We start from the raw sequence: 16,821 nt of genomic DNA on the forward strand, positions 1-16,821 counted from the left end.
GTACCTTTTGCTTTGTGTATCTATCTGTGATATTTTATATTCCTGGTTATCAAGGCATCCAAATGTCTCACAGTCTTCCCTGCATTTAAATTGTTGCAAGCCCTCTCACACATCACTCAGGATCTATGGGGAAAGTGGTGTAATACGACCATGTTGGATCACAAACAAGCATGTGTGAGACACTGCAGATCCTGCTCAGAGCCACGGGCCAGGAAAAAGGGAGAAGAACCTGGCAGGTTGAACAGTTCTTGTGAAAATTGCAGGAGCTCTCATAGCCCACTCCTATGCTGCATTTGCTATCCCTGGATTTCTTCAAGGGACAAAACTGTCTGCCTAAAAGGGATCTAAATAATATTGTAAATAATGAAAAACATAACATAATCTAGGCCAATTCCCACTGGTATCAATCTTTTGGAGAGATGCACCTCTATGTCTTATTCAGCTCTCACCCACAGCACTAAAAAAAAATGTATTTGGATCAAAATGCTTCCTTCTTTACATTTATGATCACATTATTTTAAGAGGTTTCGTGTCTTTAAAAGATATATTAAACCTAAAAATGGAGACAGTGGGATAAAACCTACCACAGAACACAACTGGAGGGTTTGAGTTTAGTAAGTGCCACTTACATTTCCTGTCAACTGATTGAACTTAGCTCCTGTTTCTTTGAACCTCTTGTTGTTCTCACTGAAAGCCGTGCTGACATGCTTTAAAAGCATACAAATAGCTTCTTGCTATTCTGCTACACAATATATTCTGTTCTGTTTTTGTTGTAATACGCATTTCAGTTCATGAATGCCTGAGCTAACAGAGATAATGCAGAGATAAATCTCTGGTATTACTACTTGTTTTTCCATTTGTTTCTTTATGATGCACAAGATCTGATTCTTTGGCACTTCACCAACAGCGTCCGAAGCTGGAGGTAGGTATAACAAAAATTAAAGTGTATAGCATCCCTAAGGAGATGCTCAGAATTGGGTTGTGGCCAACCTCATATATTAAGTTGTTTGAACTTTGTTATGTTATTAAGGAAATGGATTTCAGATTAATCACTGATTTAGCATCAATAGCATACGACCACCATCACTATGATGGGGGATGTGCAAGTGCATGACCCCAAGCATTTACAGTCTATAAGGATAAACCCAGTAGCTTTTCTGTACAATTTTCCAATTTAAAGGGAAGGACATGATTGATGTTGCAACCGAGGCAGTGAAGAAGCAGGACTGAGATGCAGTGGCAAAGCTGACGGGATGCAAAAAACTGAAGAACGCATATTAAGCATGGAATGGGCGTTGGGCAGAAGTTATTTCTATAGGCAGTGCTACCTCCTGGAAGAGGAGATCGGAGGGTAAGCAACCCATCTGGAGACATTGGTGACACGTGGTCTGAAGCCTACAGACATAACGGAGACAGGAGAGCACTTCAAAGGGAGCTCAACGTGGTTTTAGGACACCCTGGAGGGTAGGGCCTTAGCTGAGGAGGGCAAACAGGGAAGCACATGGCCATGGGGTTGAAGAGCTAGGGAAGATCAGCTGGTGGAGTCGAGGAGGGGGGGGGGGGGGAAAGGAACACAAAAAAGAGTAGTTGCTCCCTCCACGCAAGAAGTGGGAACGCGGTGGAGAGAAGCAAAGGCCAGAACACGGGAGTGGAAGCTGGCAGCGCGAAGGCAGGAGGAGCAGGCAGCGGTGCCGGAGGTGGCAGGGGAGGAGGAGCGGACGGAGCGGTGTCCAGGCTGCGGTCCTTGCTCCGGCAGATGCTCCCGGGGCGGCCCCGGCGGCGGCACCCTCGGCCCTCTCCGCCTCCCCCCGGGGGCTTTCCGCCCCTTCTCCCGTTGGCGGGGTCCCGGGCAGCCCGTGCGACGTGACGGTGTCAGTGGTGCCGCGGGTCCCTCCCGGCACCGGCACCTGCCCCGCGGGGCTCGGCTGCGCTCCTGCCCGCTTTGCGAGGGGAAGCGCTGCCCCGGCCGCCGAGCAAAGACGGGATCGATGCAGAGCCCGCGCCCCGCGGAGCCTCCCGCGCCGGCCGGCCACAGCTGCCCTGTGCGGAAGGGCCCGGAGGCGGCGGGGGGCCGGGGAGCACCGGGGATGGGGGAAGGACACCGCCCCGGATAGCAGCCCTGGTCCCGGGCGGGTGGGGTCCCTCCCCGCGGGCCGGCCCGCGAGTGGAAAGTTTCCCCGGAGTGACCTCTCATAGTACGCGCTCGCTAGGAAATCTCATTCAAGTATTTTTGTCAATGGGGTGGGAGGGGGGGGGCACCCTGCTCCCCGGCCCCCGGCCCGGCTGACGTCACCGCAGAGGCGATAAATATCTGTTGATATAATTGGACGTGAGATTTGGGGTTGCGATAGCGAAACTCGGCCCATCGCCGCTCCGACGGGCCCCCATGATTTATTCAGCAGTGGATCGGGGCACGCAATCGGGCTGTCAGGAGAGCGTCAGCTTATTAGGCAAGTTCTGCGTGATTCCAGGAGAGGGTCTAAGCTATAAAAATCCCGCGCCCCGGCTCTGATTAGGACCAAATCTGATCCCAAGTTCGCCAGGAGCCGGCTCCGAGGGAGAGCGAGAGGGAAGGGACGCCGGGCACCGCCGAACCCTGCCGCTGCCTGCCCTGCCCTGCCGCCGCCGCCGCCGCCCCAGGTAGGTGCGGGGCCGCGCCCGGGCGATGAGCGGGCTGCGCTGCGCTGCGCCGCGGGGGGCTGAGCGCGGCGTCCCGCGGGAGGCGGGAGCTCCCCCGGCCGGGCAGGGAGCGGGGAGGCGCGGGGGGAGCCGGGCGCTCGCACCCCGCAGCTCTTGGGGACAGCCGCCCCGCCGCAGGCACCCCACGCTCCCTCTCCCCCGCCCCGGGTGGGTGAAAAGGCGCGGGTCCGCGCACACCCGTGGACTTTCTCCGCAGGGTCTCAGCCCAGCCTGGTCCCCGGGACCCGCTGCCGGCGCAGCCCGGAGTCGCCCCGTGGGACTGTTCCGCGGGGGGGGCGGCCGCCTCGACGGCGGGGGCCGGCCGGGACGGGACTGAGCGCGGCCGGACCGCGGTGTGCGGGGCACGGAGGGGCGCGGAAGGGCGCGGAGCGGCGCGTTTCAGCACCGGGACAGCGGCGGCGGCGGCGCCCCCCTCCTCGGCCCCGCGCTGCCCTCCGCGCCGCCGCGGCTCGGCTGTGTAACCCACCCCCCCCCCCCGCCCCTCCTCTGCCCCCGCAGGTTTGGGCCCCGACCATGAAGGTCCCGCTGCTGGTCTCCACGGGAATCCTGCTGGTCGCCCTCCTGCCCTGCCAGGAGTGCAGAGCTCTCAGCAAGAGCCCGGTAGCCACCCACGGGGCTCTGCACCAGCCAGATTTCTTCCAGCAGCAGCAGCAGCAGCAGCAGCAGCAAACTCTGCCCGTCCTGCTCCGCATGGGAGAAGAGTATTTCCTGCGCCTGGGTAACCTCAACAAGAGACCCGTTGGCTCTTTCTCTGCCTCTTCCAGCAGCACCAGCCACCTACAGCCCGAAGCCTCCGCCAGCAACTTTTTCCGGGCGGCGGTGCAACAGCTGCAGCAGCTGCCCGAGCGCTCGCTGGGGAGCCCCGAGGAGGGCGAAGCCGAGGGTGAGGCCGTGGAGAGGGAGAAGCGATCCGAGGAGCCCCCTATTTCTCTGGATCTGACTTTCCACCTCCTGCGAGAAGTCTTGGAGATGGCCCGAGCCGAGCAGTTAGCGCAGCAAGCTCACAGCAACAGGAAACTGATGGAGATAATCGGGAAATGAAACGGCCCCTCCCCGCCTTGCCAAAGAGATTCCGCAGTTAGCACAAGAGTAATTACACCGTCCGATGTACCATAGTGCTGCTCTGATGTCATCTCTTTATTTTTATATAGCTTTAAACCTAGAAGGGTGTACTCCGAACAGCCTCTGTCCCTTGACTAGCATGCACAACCGTGTACCAAGTGCAGAAACACGAGTGTCGTTTGTAACCTCCCCTACCTTTATTTATTTCTCCATTTCCCAGTTATTCTAGTGCCATCGCTACGTAGGGATGTGTGAGCATTGGAAGAAATGGTGCCAAGAAGACAGATAACTTTTCTGCTGGGGGGCAGGGAGGTGGGAGGGGGAATCTCTGTAAGCTACTTTAAATCCACTTTTTTCCTGTAAACATTTTCACAATAAAACATCTTTTCAGCGCTCGGTCGATTTTGTTGTGTAAGAGAATGTTTAATATTTATATTTTTAATAAAAGCTGCAAAGTAAAGATGGCTTGATAGACTTTCTTGCCTGGACGCCTGAGGGCTGCTCCGCCTCCCTCAGCGCTTACCGGGGCGGGTGTGTGTGTGTGTGCGTGGGGGGGCACCTACGGCCGCGGATACCCAGAGCCTCAGGGAGCCCTAAATAACCCCCGGGGATGTTTTTCCCCTCCCCGTCCCTGCGGGCTCTCCCAGAGGCTCGCCCCGACGTGCCGCCGGCCCCGGGCGCTGGGCAGGAGCTGCCCCACGCCGCTGCCCTCGGCACAGGCTGCTCCCGGGGACGGTGGGGGGGGGTGTCGGGGGCCGGTCGGTCGCCTCCAGGCTTGCCGACTCCCACCTCAGCAGCACCCCGAGGGGGCTCCCCGGCTCCTGCCGCTGCGGTCGGGGCCGGGCAGCCTCCTCCTGCCAGAGCGCAGCGATGGGAAACTGGTGAGGCGCTCCCGCATCTCTTTTGTGTTTTCTTTCTAGCTCTGCTTATCCTCCCCGCACCCCAAAAAGGCAAGTTCCTCCCCGCTTCGGCTCCCTCTGTCCCGGCGACGGTGCCCAAGCCGAGTCCCTTCCAGGGGCGCTGGGGAGGTGGCGGTGCGTGTGGAGGAACTTCCTGGGAGGAACTGGAGGAAATCCTATAGGACGACGGGGAGAAAATAGGAAATCCCTCACCCCGAACCACATCCCAGGGAAAAGCTGCTCCAGCAGCCGCAGAGCAATGCGGTGGCGGTGGTGGTGTGGAGCGGTGGTGGTGCGGAGCGGTGGTCACTCTGGGCTGTGCGAATCTCAAAGCTTGGCACGGAGCTCGCCTATGCGGCCCCGCAAAACTTCTCTCGCAGTAGCATTTTCCAGATTAACAAACACAAATGAGGGTTAACGTGACTCAGCCCTGGAGCAAGGGATGGCCGGGACTGGGGCTGACCCCTCACAGCCTGCTAACCAGGCGCTGCCTTCCTGCACTGCCAGCTCGCCAGTCCTGCTGGGGTGCAGCGCAGCCCTACGGCCCGACACCGTCCCCTGCCAAAGCGGGGTGTTGAGGGCCTGGCTCGGGCCTCTGGAGAGATCCACACTTAAGCCTAGCACACCTGGTCCCCTATGGCACCAAGCACTCCCTGCAACCTGATAGCCTCTCTTAAACACTACTGAGTGCTGGCACCCTGTCCCCAGTGACAAAACTTGCAGAGTGTCACCTTCAGTACAACTTGTAGAGCTTCTTTTAAGACACAAATTTGTTTTCATTAGATGGCTCAACATCTTCCATGCACACGGAACAGGACATTTGACATTCGCCTTTTCTACAGTGCACCTTGGGGCCTCCAAATTAAACCTTTGAACGAATACCTGTGACCACCTCACCCCGTTCTGGTTTCGTGCAAGAACATGTCCCTTTTCCTGCACACACGAATGACTGAGAAGACGTAGACACGGATTATGGCTGGACAGACATGGGCAGCACTCTAGCGTCTGCCCCACATGGTCAGAGCTGTGTTCCACATCCATTCATGGGGGCTCATACAGTGCTTTTCGTGTGTGCATCTTCCTGGGCACCTTCCCTACAAATAACCTGTTTATGTGAGCATCTTCTGTTGTGGCTTAGCAGGAAGAGCAAGTACAAAAGAAGAAACGGTAGCTTCCCTCTCCCCTCCTGTGTTCGGCCTCTGCAGCTGAGGACGCACCCTGGGGACCATGAGTGACTGCAGGGAGGTGCTTAGATACAACCCTGACTTGGCGGTGCCGAGGACACAATAGTGTTACTGAAGTCACCAGCACCAATGAGCAGGAGGGTACTGAGGAGAAACACTGTGTTGGCAAAGGATGCTACTAGTGAATATCTTACCAGCATTTGGCTAACAACATTGGTGAAGCATTTACACCTACATGGGGACATACCAAAAAGTAAATAACAAAACATTAGCGGTGCTCAGCCTACAGCTGTAGTGATGCTATTTTCCCCTTTGAAACAAGAAATTGTTGGAAAACACTCTAACTACAATACAGTATAGCAATTTTTCCCCATGTCCCATCCCTCTTAGGACTCTGTCATGTCAAGGGCTGGGTCCTATGTGGAGGTCAACTGAGTTTCTGGGAACAAAACTTGCTCGGATGTCCCTTTCCAGGCCAGTTTCTTTGTTGACTGCAGCCAGGCTGCCTGCCCTCACGGTCCCTCAGAGGAGAAGCACACCAGAAGCCAGCCGGAGTGAGTCATCATTCATTCAGTGAGTTCAACCACGAGAAGGAGAAGACATGACGAGCCGGCTCGTCACCTCTCTCATTGCTCACAGGAGTTTCCTCCACTCGTCCTTGAGGGGATGGTTCAGAACCAGTCTGTAAAGGAAAGAAAGGTTGACAAATGGAAGAGGAAAAGATGAATTGCATTAAAATCCTTAAGATTTCACAACAGGCAGAAAACCAGAATGAAGCGGCAAAGAGGGGAAAAGGCAGGGAGCATGAACAGTTGGGGAGGCCAGCCAGACTTCTAACGCCAGAGAAGTTGGAGGGACTTTTGCCACGGACAACGGCAGAGGAAGGATTACGCTGGGTGAGCGTGTTGCACCTGTGCAAAGGGCTTAGTCCTGATTTGGGCCTCTGGAATATTATTGCATTGAAGGTGATAACTGCCTGTTTAGAAGTGATCCCGAGCCAGCTTGGCTTGTGTAGCTGGGCCTCCAGATTGATGTGGACCAAAGCCAAAAGTTATTGTCAGTGCATTGCCACTCAAAATGATACTTGTTCTGCTGTCACGAAATCTGCCTTGGATGTGTTGTTTGGTTTTTGTTGGGGTTTTTTTGTGTTTTTTTTTTTCTTCTTTAAAGTCTTTTAATATCTATTTCATTTCAATTTCACTCAGCCCAAGAGCAGGAAATAAATAATACAGAGATATAAGCTTCTGCTTATATCCCAGACCAAATTCTGCTTTTGTTTGCACAAGTATCCTACGCTTATGGTAAAAAAAGGAGTCTGGACATGATATGCTGTAGCTGCTAATCACAGGAATTATTATTATTTTTTAATTAGCTGAATATTTAACAGGCCAGTATGATACACAGAAATATTTTTACTAGTTCCAGTGTTTTCAGATCCCTTTGGCAGAGAATGAAGACCGATTTTGTGGTAGTATCAGAAATCCTATTAAAGATAAAATATACAAAAATGGGTGATGTGGTAGCTAAGGGATGCCTTGTGTCTTCATCATTAAAATCACAATTTAAAGTGCAATATACAGGATTTTTCCCCACTCTATATTCCTAGATATGCACATACATTATTTTACATTCTTAAAATTAAAATAGCCAATACTGCCAGCTTTCCCTATGCAAGGTTTCACCTAACTTTGGGAACTTTAGCATGACCTCAGGAGAACTATTTGATGTCAAGATACTACTTGATAGAGGGAAAATGAGAGAGCAGTGTCCTCTGAATTTTAACACATCTCAACCATTTATAATACTATCCTAAACCGGAAAGTGACCAAAGCAGTGATGCTAACATATCCAGGAACAAACAAAGAAGCAGGGATGCTTGTGAGGAACTGAAGCAAGGGATGGATGATTTTCCTAAGCATTTTTGTAAGTACTTAAAGTGTACCACAGAAATTAGTAAAAACTAATGGTATGTTAAGTATAAATTGGCTACTGGGCTTCATTCCAGTTACTACCTATTTGAGTGCCGTGACACCAACAGACAAGACAGCATGGAGGTATGAAAAAAGTAGCTCCTTATTTCTTTATTTATATATCTAATATATCTAATGAAGAGTTCATAGCTCCTTTTTTTAGGCCCAGTTGCTCTAGACTGGCATAGCCCTACTTTTTCCAATGAAATACTATCTGAGAATCTGCTTTAATATTTGAAATGTGGACTAATCTGTGACTTAGATTCATATTTTCAAAGCAAGGCACTCACTGCTACTCACTGCAAAATACAGGGCTCAGAAAGGGTTTTTATGGACAAGGATCTTGCAGAAAAATATAGCTTTTCCTTGCTAACTTTATCATGTGCTGTAATGAGAGCACAAACACGGTGAAAAATCTGGGAGAAGCAGCTGCATGAATACAGAAGTCCATTTTCAGCAATGCTGGTGAGAAGAGTCATCTCCCAGGCTTATGCAAAAGTATTGTAAAGAATTGGGCCCATGGGCCCAGATCTTCAGCTGAAAAGGCAGGTAGCTAATTGAGTCCTGATTACAGAAGAACTGCCTCTCAGCCCTGGAAAGTGCTGAATGCAAACCTTTCGACCCGATTACAAAAGTCAGGTATCAGCAGTAAATATATGGCTAGACTTTCTGAGTCGTAAGGGATTCTGTGCTCTCTTGAGCTCCGTAGGTGCAGGAGTGTAGGTGGTTTATTAGTCCTCTGCGATGTTGAAAATTTTGCCTTTTATTTTTGGAAGGATAGCCGGAATGCCTGGACTAGCCAAGAGTCATTTTGAAATTGGTTGGGCAATTTCGTGTACCAAGCCCTCAGTAGTGTGTGTAAGCAAGTATGTGGCAGCCCTCCTCACTTCTCACCCTGCAAAGTAATAGAACTGGCAAGAGGTTTAAAAAAATATTTCTGCCATTTTTATTCTTTTTTACTTAAAACCACACTGGTACATTGTCTTTTCTCTTCCTGTGCAAGATGGGCTTCCTTTAGCACTTCCACTTACTATTCTAACCAGCCACTATCCAGAAATACGCATGAAACTGTTAACTTTGAAGCAAAGAACTATCTATGGGCTTATAGTTAAGCAGCTTGTTTCATAGGATTTGGACGTTACATGCTAGAAAAAACCCCCACAATGTAATGACTGGCAAGGTGACTGCATTACCATGTTAACCAACACTGCTGGTACTGCATTTCAAACAAAACAAGCTTTGTCTGCATCACTGCCAAAACTGTATTTCGTAATGTGTTAACTCCTTCATATTCTGCTGTGATGACATCTTCCTGTGTCAGCAAAACAGTGTCAGAGCTCCAACATATTCCCACTGGGTTTGGCTGGATGAAGCATTTACTCCCTGCGCCTCGTTGGACTCAGCAGGCTGCCAGTCTGCAATACCTCGATGTGCCTTTCCAAGAGCAATCATTTGCCATCACACCCAGCCAGAAGTGAAGCAAGCACAAAACTGACAATAGGGCCATTCCTCAGCTTTTAGGCTTGTGTTTTTACACCTGTGACACTTTAGTATTTGTGCTTTGAGTTATACAGTGACTGAGATATGCTATCCTCATGTGAGGCCAGAGACCATCAAAAGGTGCCAGGGGCAACTCTGTGCACGTTTTGAAGTCCATCTCCCCCTTCCAATGGCAGTCCACACAAAGGTTTCAGTTGTAGACTTTTACAGAAAACAACTTTTTTGAATGAGGAGGTGATTCTGAAAGGTAGAAAGCACAAGTAGGTCCCCTCAGTGTCAACGGGACTTGGGCATCCGGCCGTTCTGTAGGTCCTTGCAATCTCATCCTGCATCACCTCGCTCTCCCTGTTACCGCAGCCCTACTCCGCTGCCAGAGAAAAGCTTTCTGCTGAGCACGGCACAGCCCTTGCCACATGCCTTTCAGACGGTTCAGGTTCAACACTTCATTGTGTCTGTCCATGGCTATTAGGTAACTGTTGTCAAGCTTCTACCCGAGCTTTATCTTAGTCTTGGAGATCTGATGGGTAGGGCTTGTTTTTCACATTACCTAGAATAACAAGTCCCAACCCTTGGTTTGGGTCCCTAACAGTAATCAGGAATAACTAAAGTGTTTACCTCAGATTACATTAATCACATTAGGCCAATGCTGAGAGAGTGCTGAATACTTAACACTTTGATTTATATTTTCTCCTGGGGTGTCGAGTGACATCAGATGATGCTTTCAATAAGCACCAGGAATTTTCACCAGGCCAGCTCATGAAGCAGTGAGGGAAGCACACCCTGCATGACTGATGGTTGGATTTGGTTTTTTCAATAAGCAAAGTCCAGGCTGGAGTTTACGTGCCAATTCTTTGGAGGTGCTGAGCAACCACAACTCCCACTGAGCGGCCATTCAGCACTCCTCAGCATTTGGCACACTAGAATTTGCATGAATAAACAGTATAGGGATCTCAGAGCTTAACCTGATGAGTCGTACCAAAGTTGCAGGTATTCAGCATCTTTCAGCATTTGCTTTCTTAAGCAGAGCATTACTTAAATCTGTATGAGGTTCTTGTGAAGGGTGTGGAGGGGAGGAAAGAGGTGAGTGGGATGGCTTTGCCATAACGTTTTCATTTATTAGGGCCCAGCAGTTATCCTATTCATGCTGGGGAAAAAAAATAGGCATTCTAGGCCTTCTAGATATTTGAAACACAATACAGTCTATGCACTGTTTTCTGCTTTACCACCACTAATCTTCATAGCCTTTAGGTACAAAGACTGGTATTCATGTTATCAAACTTCAGGCATCCAGAAGTGAGACATCCACTCAAGCAAATTGCATTCATCCCCTCTAATGGGAGTAATGAGAAAGAGGCACCACCAGAAGGTGATTTGTCCCATCCTAAAAGAAGGGTCTAAGAATGGATTGCTCTCTGGAGGTGCTTGTTTCTCCCTACTGAGACACTCTTGGTGACTGGGTTAGACTAGATCTGGCTTTCAAGTAATTACACAAGAAAGATTTCAGCCAAATACTTCAGAATATCAGAAAACTGTTTGATAGAAATTGGGAACCTAGACTGCACTATTACTTTTTACAAGATCAGTAACTCTTAAATTTAGAAAGTGGGGAGGAAAGGTGAAGTGTCTTCATAGTCTTCTTCCATTTGTTTTTTGTTTTGGTAATTTTTTCATTATTTTTGATGACTTCTGATAAGGTAGGATCTGGAGAAACTGTTGTTATAATGGCCCTCTCAGAGGTTATATCACACCAGCTTGCAAGGAGATGTGAGAAGTAAGAGAAATGAGGGCTGAAATGGTTGTTTCCTCCAGGGCTGTAGATCACCTACCAGTATATTTTATCCAGATTGAGCATGACTAAATGGTCACAATTTTTTGTAATTAATCAGGAGAAAAAAAAGGGGGAAAAAAAAAGGTTGCTAGTTTTATGCTGGCTGCAGGAAAATAGCTTATGCCTTTGCTGGCAAAACAAAAATGGCCTGCTTACATTTTTTTGAACAAATATAGTTCTGCCTAGTGAACTGGTAGTAGTTGAGCACTTTGTGTCACCCGAGTATGTTATTTCTGACCTGGAGATCAATTCTCCAAAACTGTGTTTACCATCTTGTGGAATCATGGGCTCAGTTTTGATTGAATTAATGAGAAAGGTCTAGGTTTAAGATAAGTGAGAAAAGAATGCATGTGGCTTATTAGAAGTCAGCATGCACTAGGAAAGGGGGTTATTTCTTTCAACATGGATGCACTGACTGGTTACAAATAGCCCTCTTGTGCAGCTATACGAATGTTTTCTGGAGCAAAAATGCTAACCAAAGACGTCCTGCCTCTTGGCACCCCATCCACCTCTTCCCGCTTTGCCTACATGGTTCACTGTCCATTTGCATTGCTGCAGATGTTTTCAGGGCTGTGCTAAGAATGGGAATGTCACTGGAATGACATAATATTTTTTGGTTGTCTTTTGAGGTGAAGGAAGAGATATTTAGACCTGGATCATTTGAATGATTTGATTCCAACACAGCCCAACAAACAGCTGCCTCAGCAGAAAGGCCACATGAGTGGTAGCATCTGGGCAGGAATAAGAAGCAGGGCCATTTGGCAAGAAACTCCTAAATCACCTTTGCTGCCAGAGACAAGAAAATGGATCTTAGAGGCATGTGAAGTACCCCATGCCTTTGCTGCCTCCTCTCAATCCAGCAGGAAAGCAAGAGCGTGAATTTGTTAGAAAATGTGGGTCTTGGAGAGAGAAGCAGGGAAAATACAAGCTTCTTGCTTCTACAGTTTCTGTAGCCTCAGAAAATGAGTGAGAAATTAAAGTTAATTCCCATATTTTAGCCGGCTTCTTTAGAAACAACCTCCAGTGTTGACAAGAACAGGCATGATTAAAAAATGCTAGCTGGTCGCAAAGCCATCGCAGAATCTGTAGGCTATGTTTGTCTGCCTCAAATGTCAAGTGTTACACTTCTGGCACTCAACACTTCCAGGCAGCGGAAACAAAGGGAGCACAACAGGTTATTTTTAAATAGTTTAAACTTTAGTTCAAGCATTTTGTTTTCATATTTTTATGCAGTCTAGCTCCTTCAGCATAACACCTGGCAGCTGTCACATATATCACAACAATATTGTTTCAAGCTAAGAGGCTGCTTATTCTGTACGGATCTTTTCTTTTTATTAGTGGGAACCAACAGAATATTCTCTGAAATAATTACCTGCCACAGAAATACTTATGGTGGCAGACAAAATTATATGCACAGATAAGCTCCATCAGTCACAGTACTAGATATGTCACTCTGTTAATAGTGGTCAATAATGAATTTTAAAAGTCCATTGGGAGGAAATACCTTTTTTCAATAGATTTTCATTATATTAGAATTAATATTATGTGGTTAATGTGTAATGCAATGTATTACATAATGACCTTAAAGAGACCAAATACAGTTCAGAGGAAAACAGTCCAGCTAGCTTATTTTGGTGTAGGATCTGCACATCTCCCATGGGATAGGGAGGTCCAAACACTTGAACCAGTGGTGGAAACAGTATTAGAGAATGGTGTGAGAGAGCAGCTTTCTTCTAACTGCCACTGGGGACAAAGGAAATACAGTTCCCTTATTTATGTCACCTGTCTTTTTCATGACTCAAACAAAAAAGCCAGAAAGAAGATACTTGTTTAATATTTCACCCATTGCTGCCCCTCACTGGCATTACTTTCTGTTGAGAGTGATTAACTACAGACCTGCATGGAACCTAGTCCCACCACTGTCCAGAAAAAATGAAGAAAACCCAGGAGGAGAGTCTTACAAACACATTAGTATTAAGGCTGCATGAGCAGAACAGTCTTTCCTGGATCTATCCACACATCATTCTTTATTCCTCTCATAGAGAAGTTTTTGAGGACCTCCTGATCAATCAACCGTCTATCATTTCGGCTCCCTTCCAGCCCTGCTGGAGAACTGCCTAGCAAAGGAAAGATCATTGTGAGAGGCTGTAGGAGTAAGTGGTACGCACTGGTCACCAGTGCCAGAAAGCTACTCACGGCTACAGTTCTCCCCTCTTCCTCCTACTTTTGCTTCATCAGACAAGTAGATATGACTTCAGATCACCAAGTTAAACGTGAAGTAAAGACCTTCCAAGAACTTCTCTGTGGCAGTAACCCATCTAGTCCATGTCAGAGAAACTTCGCTATTAGCTTTCAGAGAGAAGTAGCAAACCTAGTAATGATTTAACGTCATGTTTGTCTCTGTCATGTAGTCTTTCCTTTGAGTAATACGGAGTGTTGTAAATTAAAGCTTTTTCTTCCTCTGCAAATGGTATTTTTGTAAATCCAATGAATGAGACAGAGTGCCAGTTCAGACTGTGACTCACCCCGGAGCTCCATTCACAGGATCAGATAACGGAGCCAGCATAGCTGCGAGGTGTGTAGACACATACCATGCTTTGGAGGTTGGAGCACTGCTCACATTGTGAACGACTGTCTTAGTTGCGCTGTTGTAAATGTGCAGGGGGTGGTATGTGTGAGCAGTGGACACAGCACAACTTCTCTGAGAGATAAAAACACACTGATGGAGATGCAGGAGAAAAAGCTATAACGTCAGCTAAAGCAACAGTTTCCCATTCTTTAAAGCCACTATGTAACAGAAAAATAAAGTCTTGGCCAGAGTTAAACCATTTTTCCCTCATCACCTGTCACTGCTGCTCCTTTTCCTTAATATGATAATTTTTCCATGTCCTTGTTTGCCTGAATCTTCTCTTTACTATGACCACAGAAACTGAAGCTGGTAGCCAAGACATGACTCTACTCCAACAATACATTGTTCAGCAAGCAGCACCATGACTTCTGGGACAGATGTCTGTCATATCACCTCTCACATTGTAATCTCTGCTCACCCATTAGCAATGCTGCCTTGCTTGCACAGCATTCAGCCAACTGATGAGCAAGATATTAAATCAAGCTTTCTTCTGCCCATCTCACACTGTTCCTAAGTGAAATCCAAGGAAGCTGTGATAAATACTGCTTTTACAGCCTCAGATTCAATCACACTTATTGACTAGATTGTTATGGAGTATAGAACACAGATCACAAGCAACTGTCACCGGAGACAAGCTTGGAGGTGACCTGCATCTGGGCAGGCACCAGTTCCATTTAAAAACAAAAATAAAAAAATTATGAAATTGTGCATAAATATAAAAATTAATGTATTTTAAAAAATAAATCTAGTGCCAGATGTTGAAAAGGCTCACCATCACTGATGGGGGAAACAACAACTACCTTTCCTCAGTAAGGCATTTTGTAATAGAGGGAGTCCAACAGCAAGTGTTTCATCATGAAAACCAGCCTCTTCTTCTGTGTGCAGAAGTGCTGAGCCAGGAGTGCTCTGAGAGACTGGGCCTGTGTTTTGATTACTACCTTCAGTAGTTGACATAGATAGACAAATTTTACAGGGCGCTCTCTAAATTAAAAACAACAATGAGAAATTCAGATCACTTAGTCTCCAGGACTGTGAGATCCTCATTCTCCGCTCAGTCAAAGGTGTGACATCTATGTCGGACATCTGTAGCATGTTTTGAACATTGCAGCACCTGTCTATCTCCGTTGGCCGGTAGCCTGGGATAACAGGTTTTCTGAATTAGTCACTGTTCTCTTACTTAATCATAGAATCATAGAATAGTTTGGGTTGGAAGGGACTTTAAAGATCATCTAGTTCCAACCCCCCCCTGCTGTGGGCAGGGACACCCCCCACTAGACCACGTTGCCCAAAGCCTCATCCTTTAATGACCTGAAGATTATTGTAAAGATGTCAGGAATATATATCACCTGAGAAGGAATCTAAGACTGAATCAATGCTGTTTAATATATCTCTCTCCTTTTCTTTTTTTTTTTAACTGTTTCATTTTGGCTATACAGGTAGCCACCCAACCTGTAATTCCATTTTAAACACCAGGTAGGTGGGCACCCAGTCCTGCCAGGTGCTGTGGTCCAGCCCCTCACCCACTCAAAAGTCAGAAAAGCTTAGAAATGCTGTGATACAATATCCAAACACAAGGATTCAGTTTACTATTTACTACCAGTGGGATTTTCAATCAGATGATCTATCTCTAATGGTAACAGGATTACAAGCATTGCTTTCCATAGATGAGCATATGGCTGCAATGAAAGCCTGAACTGTCTCAAGGCAGTAGGATGACAAGTAACCACATATTTTACAAACAGATGGCTTGTGTTGTTGTGACATAAATCTACCATAACCTGCTGTAAACCAGCAACAGTTCATTCATGATTAAGAAATATTTTTTGTTTAGACTTTATTTTCCTTTCCAAAAGCCTTAACAATGAGATGAACGAGCAACACTTGGACAAGGAGGTCGAGTGGAGGTAGATTTCAGTATTTAAATGAGCTAGTCGCAGAAAGACAATGCCTAGGTGAACCTGGCTTTGTATTAATTTGAACAGGAGAAATAATTTTGTCCACGCTGTCATTGTGGAGGTCCTTTTGTTAGTAATGGACTGAAAAAAATGAAATATACATAAATCAGATGGTATCTATGACTCACCAGACAAATCACAGAGCAGACTATTTGAGGTAAAACTTCAGGTGAAGTATTTGCCACTCATATTAATTATGAGAAACTGTTGTCTGAAAGCTGGTCTTAATGCATTGCCCTCACGACTCATCACTGCTGCCTCTGAATCACTCAGATAATTCTCAGAAGCAAGGGAGACAGAGGTGTTAAAAGCAGAGCAATCAAGACTTTCCTGATTTTCTCTGCATGTATTTGCTAAACTGAGGAAAAAAAAATCTCACCTGAAGCACAAAGTCAAGATACAAAATGGAAATTTATGACAGAATTTGCCACCAACTAAACATCAGCCTGAGTGGCCTCAGACCTGGCCGCTATAACCAAGTCCCAGCTCACTAAGTCAAATTACAGAGAAGCAAAGCAGAATTTTTGTACCACTAGCTGAAATTCTTGCATCTACTATTTGCCCTGTATTTCAGGCTGAACAATTTTTTTTTTCCAAGTGAAATTTAAGAGATGTTTAGGAAGAAGCTTCAAACAATTTAATTTGAGCTCGAATATTAGCTGATTCATGGGTCTCCTTCAAAAGGCTCAACTTCATGGAGGATAGATGACCTATTTTTCATCCAGTCAAACCTAGTATTTTAACTGTACATAAATAAACCCATCCAGTTTTCTGCCCAAGAAAAGATACAGTACAAGTATATCCAGACCTAGATGATAAATATCAAGTTGACTTTTGCTCTCTGCATTCCCAGATCTTTCATTGGCACTAAACACAAGTGTTGCAGGGAGCAGAGAGCCTTCTGAGCAGCAGCTGCCTTCCTGGGAGAGAGCTGCCTGGGCTGTGTCTGCTGCTGCTGCTAACAAACTTCTTGTCTCGCTCTGGGGGCAAACTGTGGGAAGGCTGTGTCAGGTGGGCCAGAGGGGAGGGAGACCCTCGCTTAGCATCATTCCCACAAGATCCAGCCTTGTAAGACTGCCTTCTCTTGAGCAAGC

At 47.2% G+C, this 16,821-nt stretch overlaps 2 protein-coding genes across 6 annotated transcripts in view; one reads left to right on the forward strand and one right to left on the reverse strand.

Annotated features, from left to right (window-relative positions):
- Window positions 1–2,279: 2,279 nt before the first annotated feature.
- CRH (corticotropin releasing hormone) lies at window positions 2,280–5,643 on the forward strand. The gene is made up of 2 exons (XM_075743973.1): window positions 2,280–2,640; window positions 3,199–5,643. Exon 2 carries the CDS (start codon window positions 3,214–3,216, stop codon window positions 3,739–3,741), a length of 528 nt encoding a protein of 175 aa, XP_075600088.1. The 5' UTR covers window positions 2,280–2,640; window positions 3,199–3,213; the 3' UTR covers window positions 3,742–5,643.
- Window positions 5,644–5,651: 8 nt separating this feature from the next.
- TRIM55 (tripartite motif containing 55) overlaps window positions 5,652–16,821 on the reverse strand; it is a 42,646-nt gene continuing 31,476 nt past the window's right edge. For 2 of the 5 annotated variants that reach the window (XM_075743972.1, XM_075743969.1), the window contains one exon: window positions 5,652–6,527. In XM_075743972.1, the coding sequence (XP_075600087.1) occupies window positions 6,408–6,527 (120 nt within the window). In that variant the 3' untranslated portion in view covers window positions 5,652–6,407. Of the gene's footprint in view, window positions 7,329–16,821 lie in introns of all 5 variants that reach the window. The other 3 variants (XR_012833798.1, XM_075743971.1, XM_075743970.1) reach the window with 3 other exon arrangements.

Source organism: Balearica regulorum, chromosome 2, assembly GCF_011004875.1.
Source record: "Balearica regulorum gibbericeps isolate bBalReg1 chromosome 2, bBalReg1.pri, whole genome shotgun sequence".
NCBI lineage: Eukaryota > Metazoa > Chordata > Aves > Gruiformes > Gruidae > Balearica > Balearica regulorum.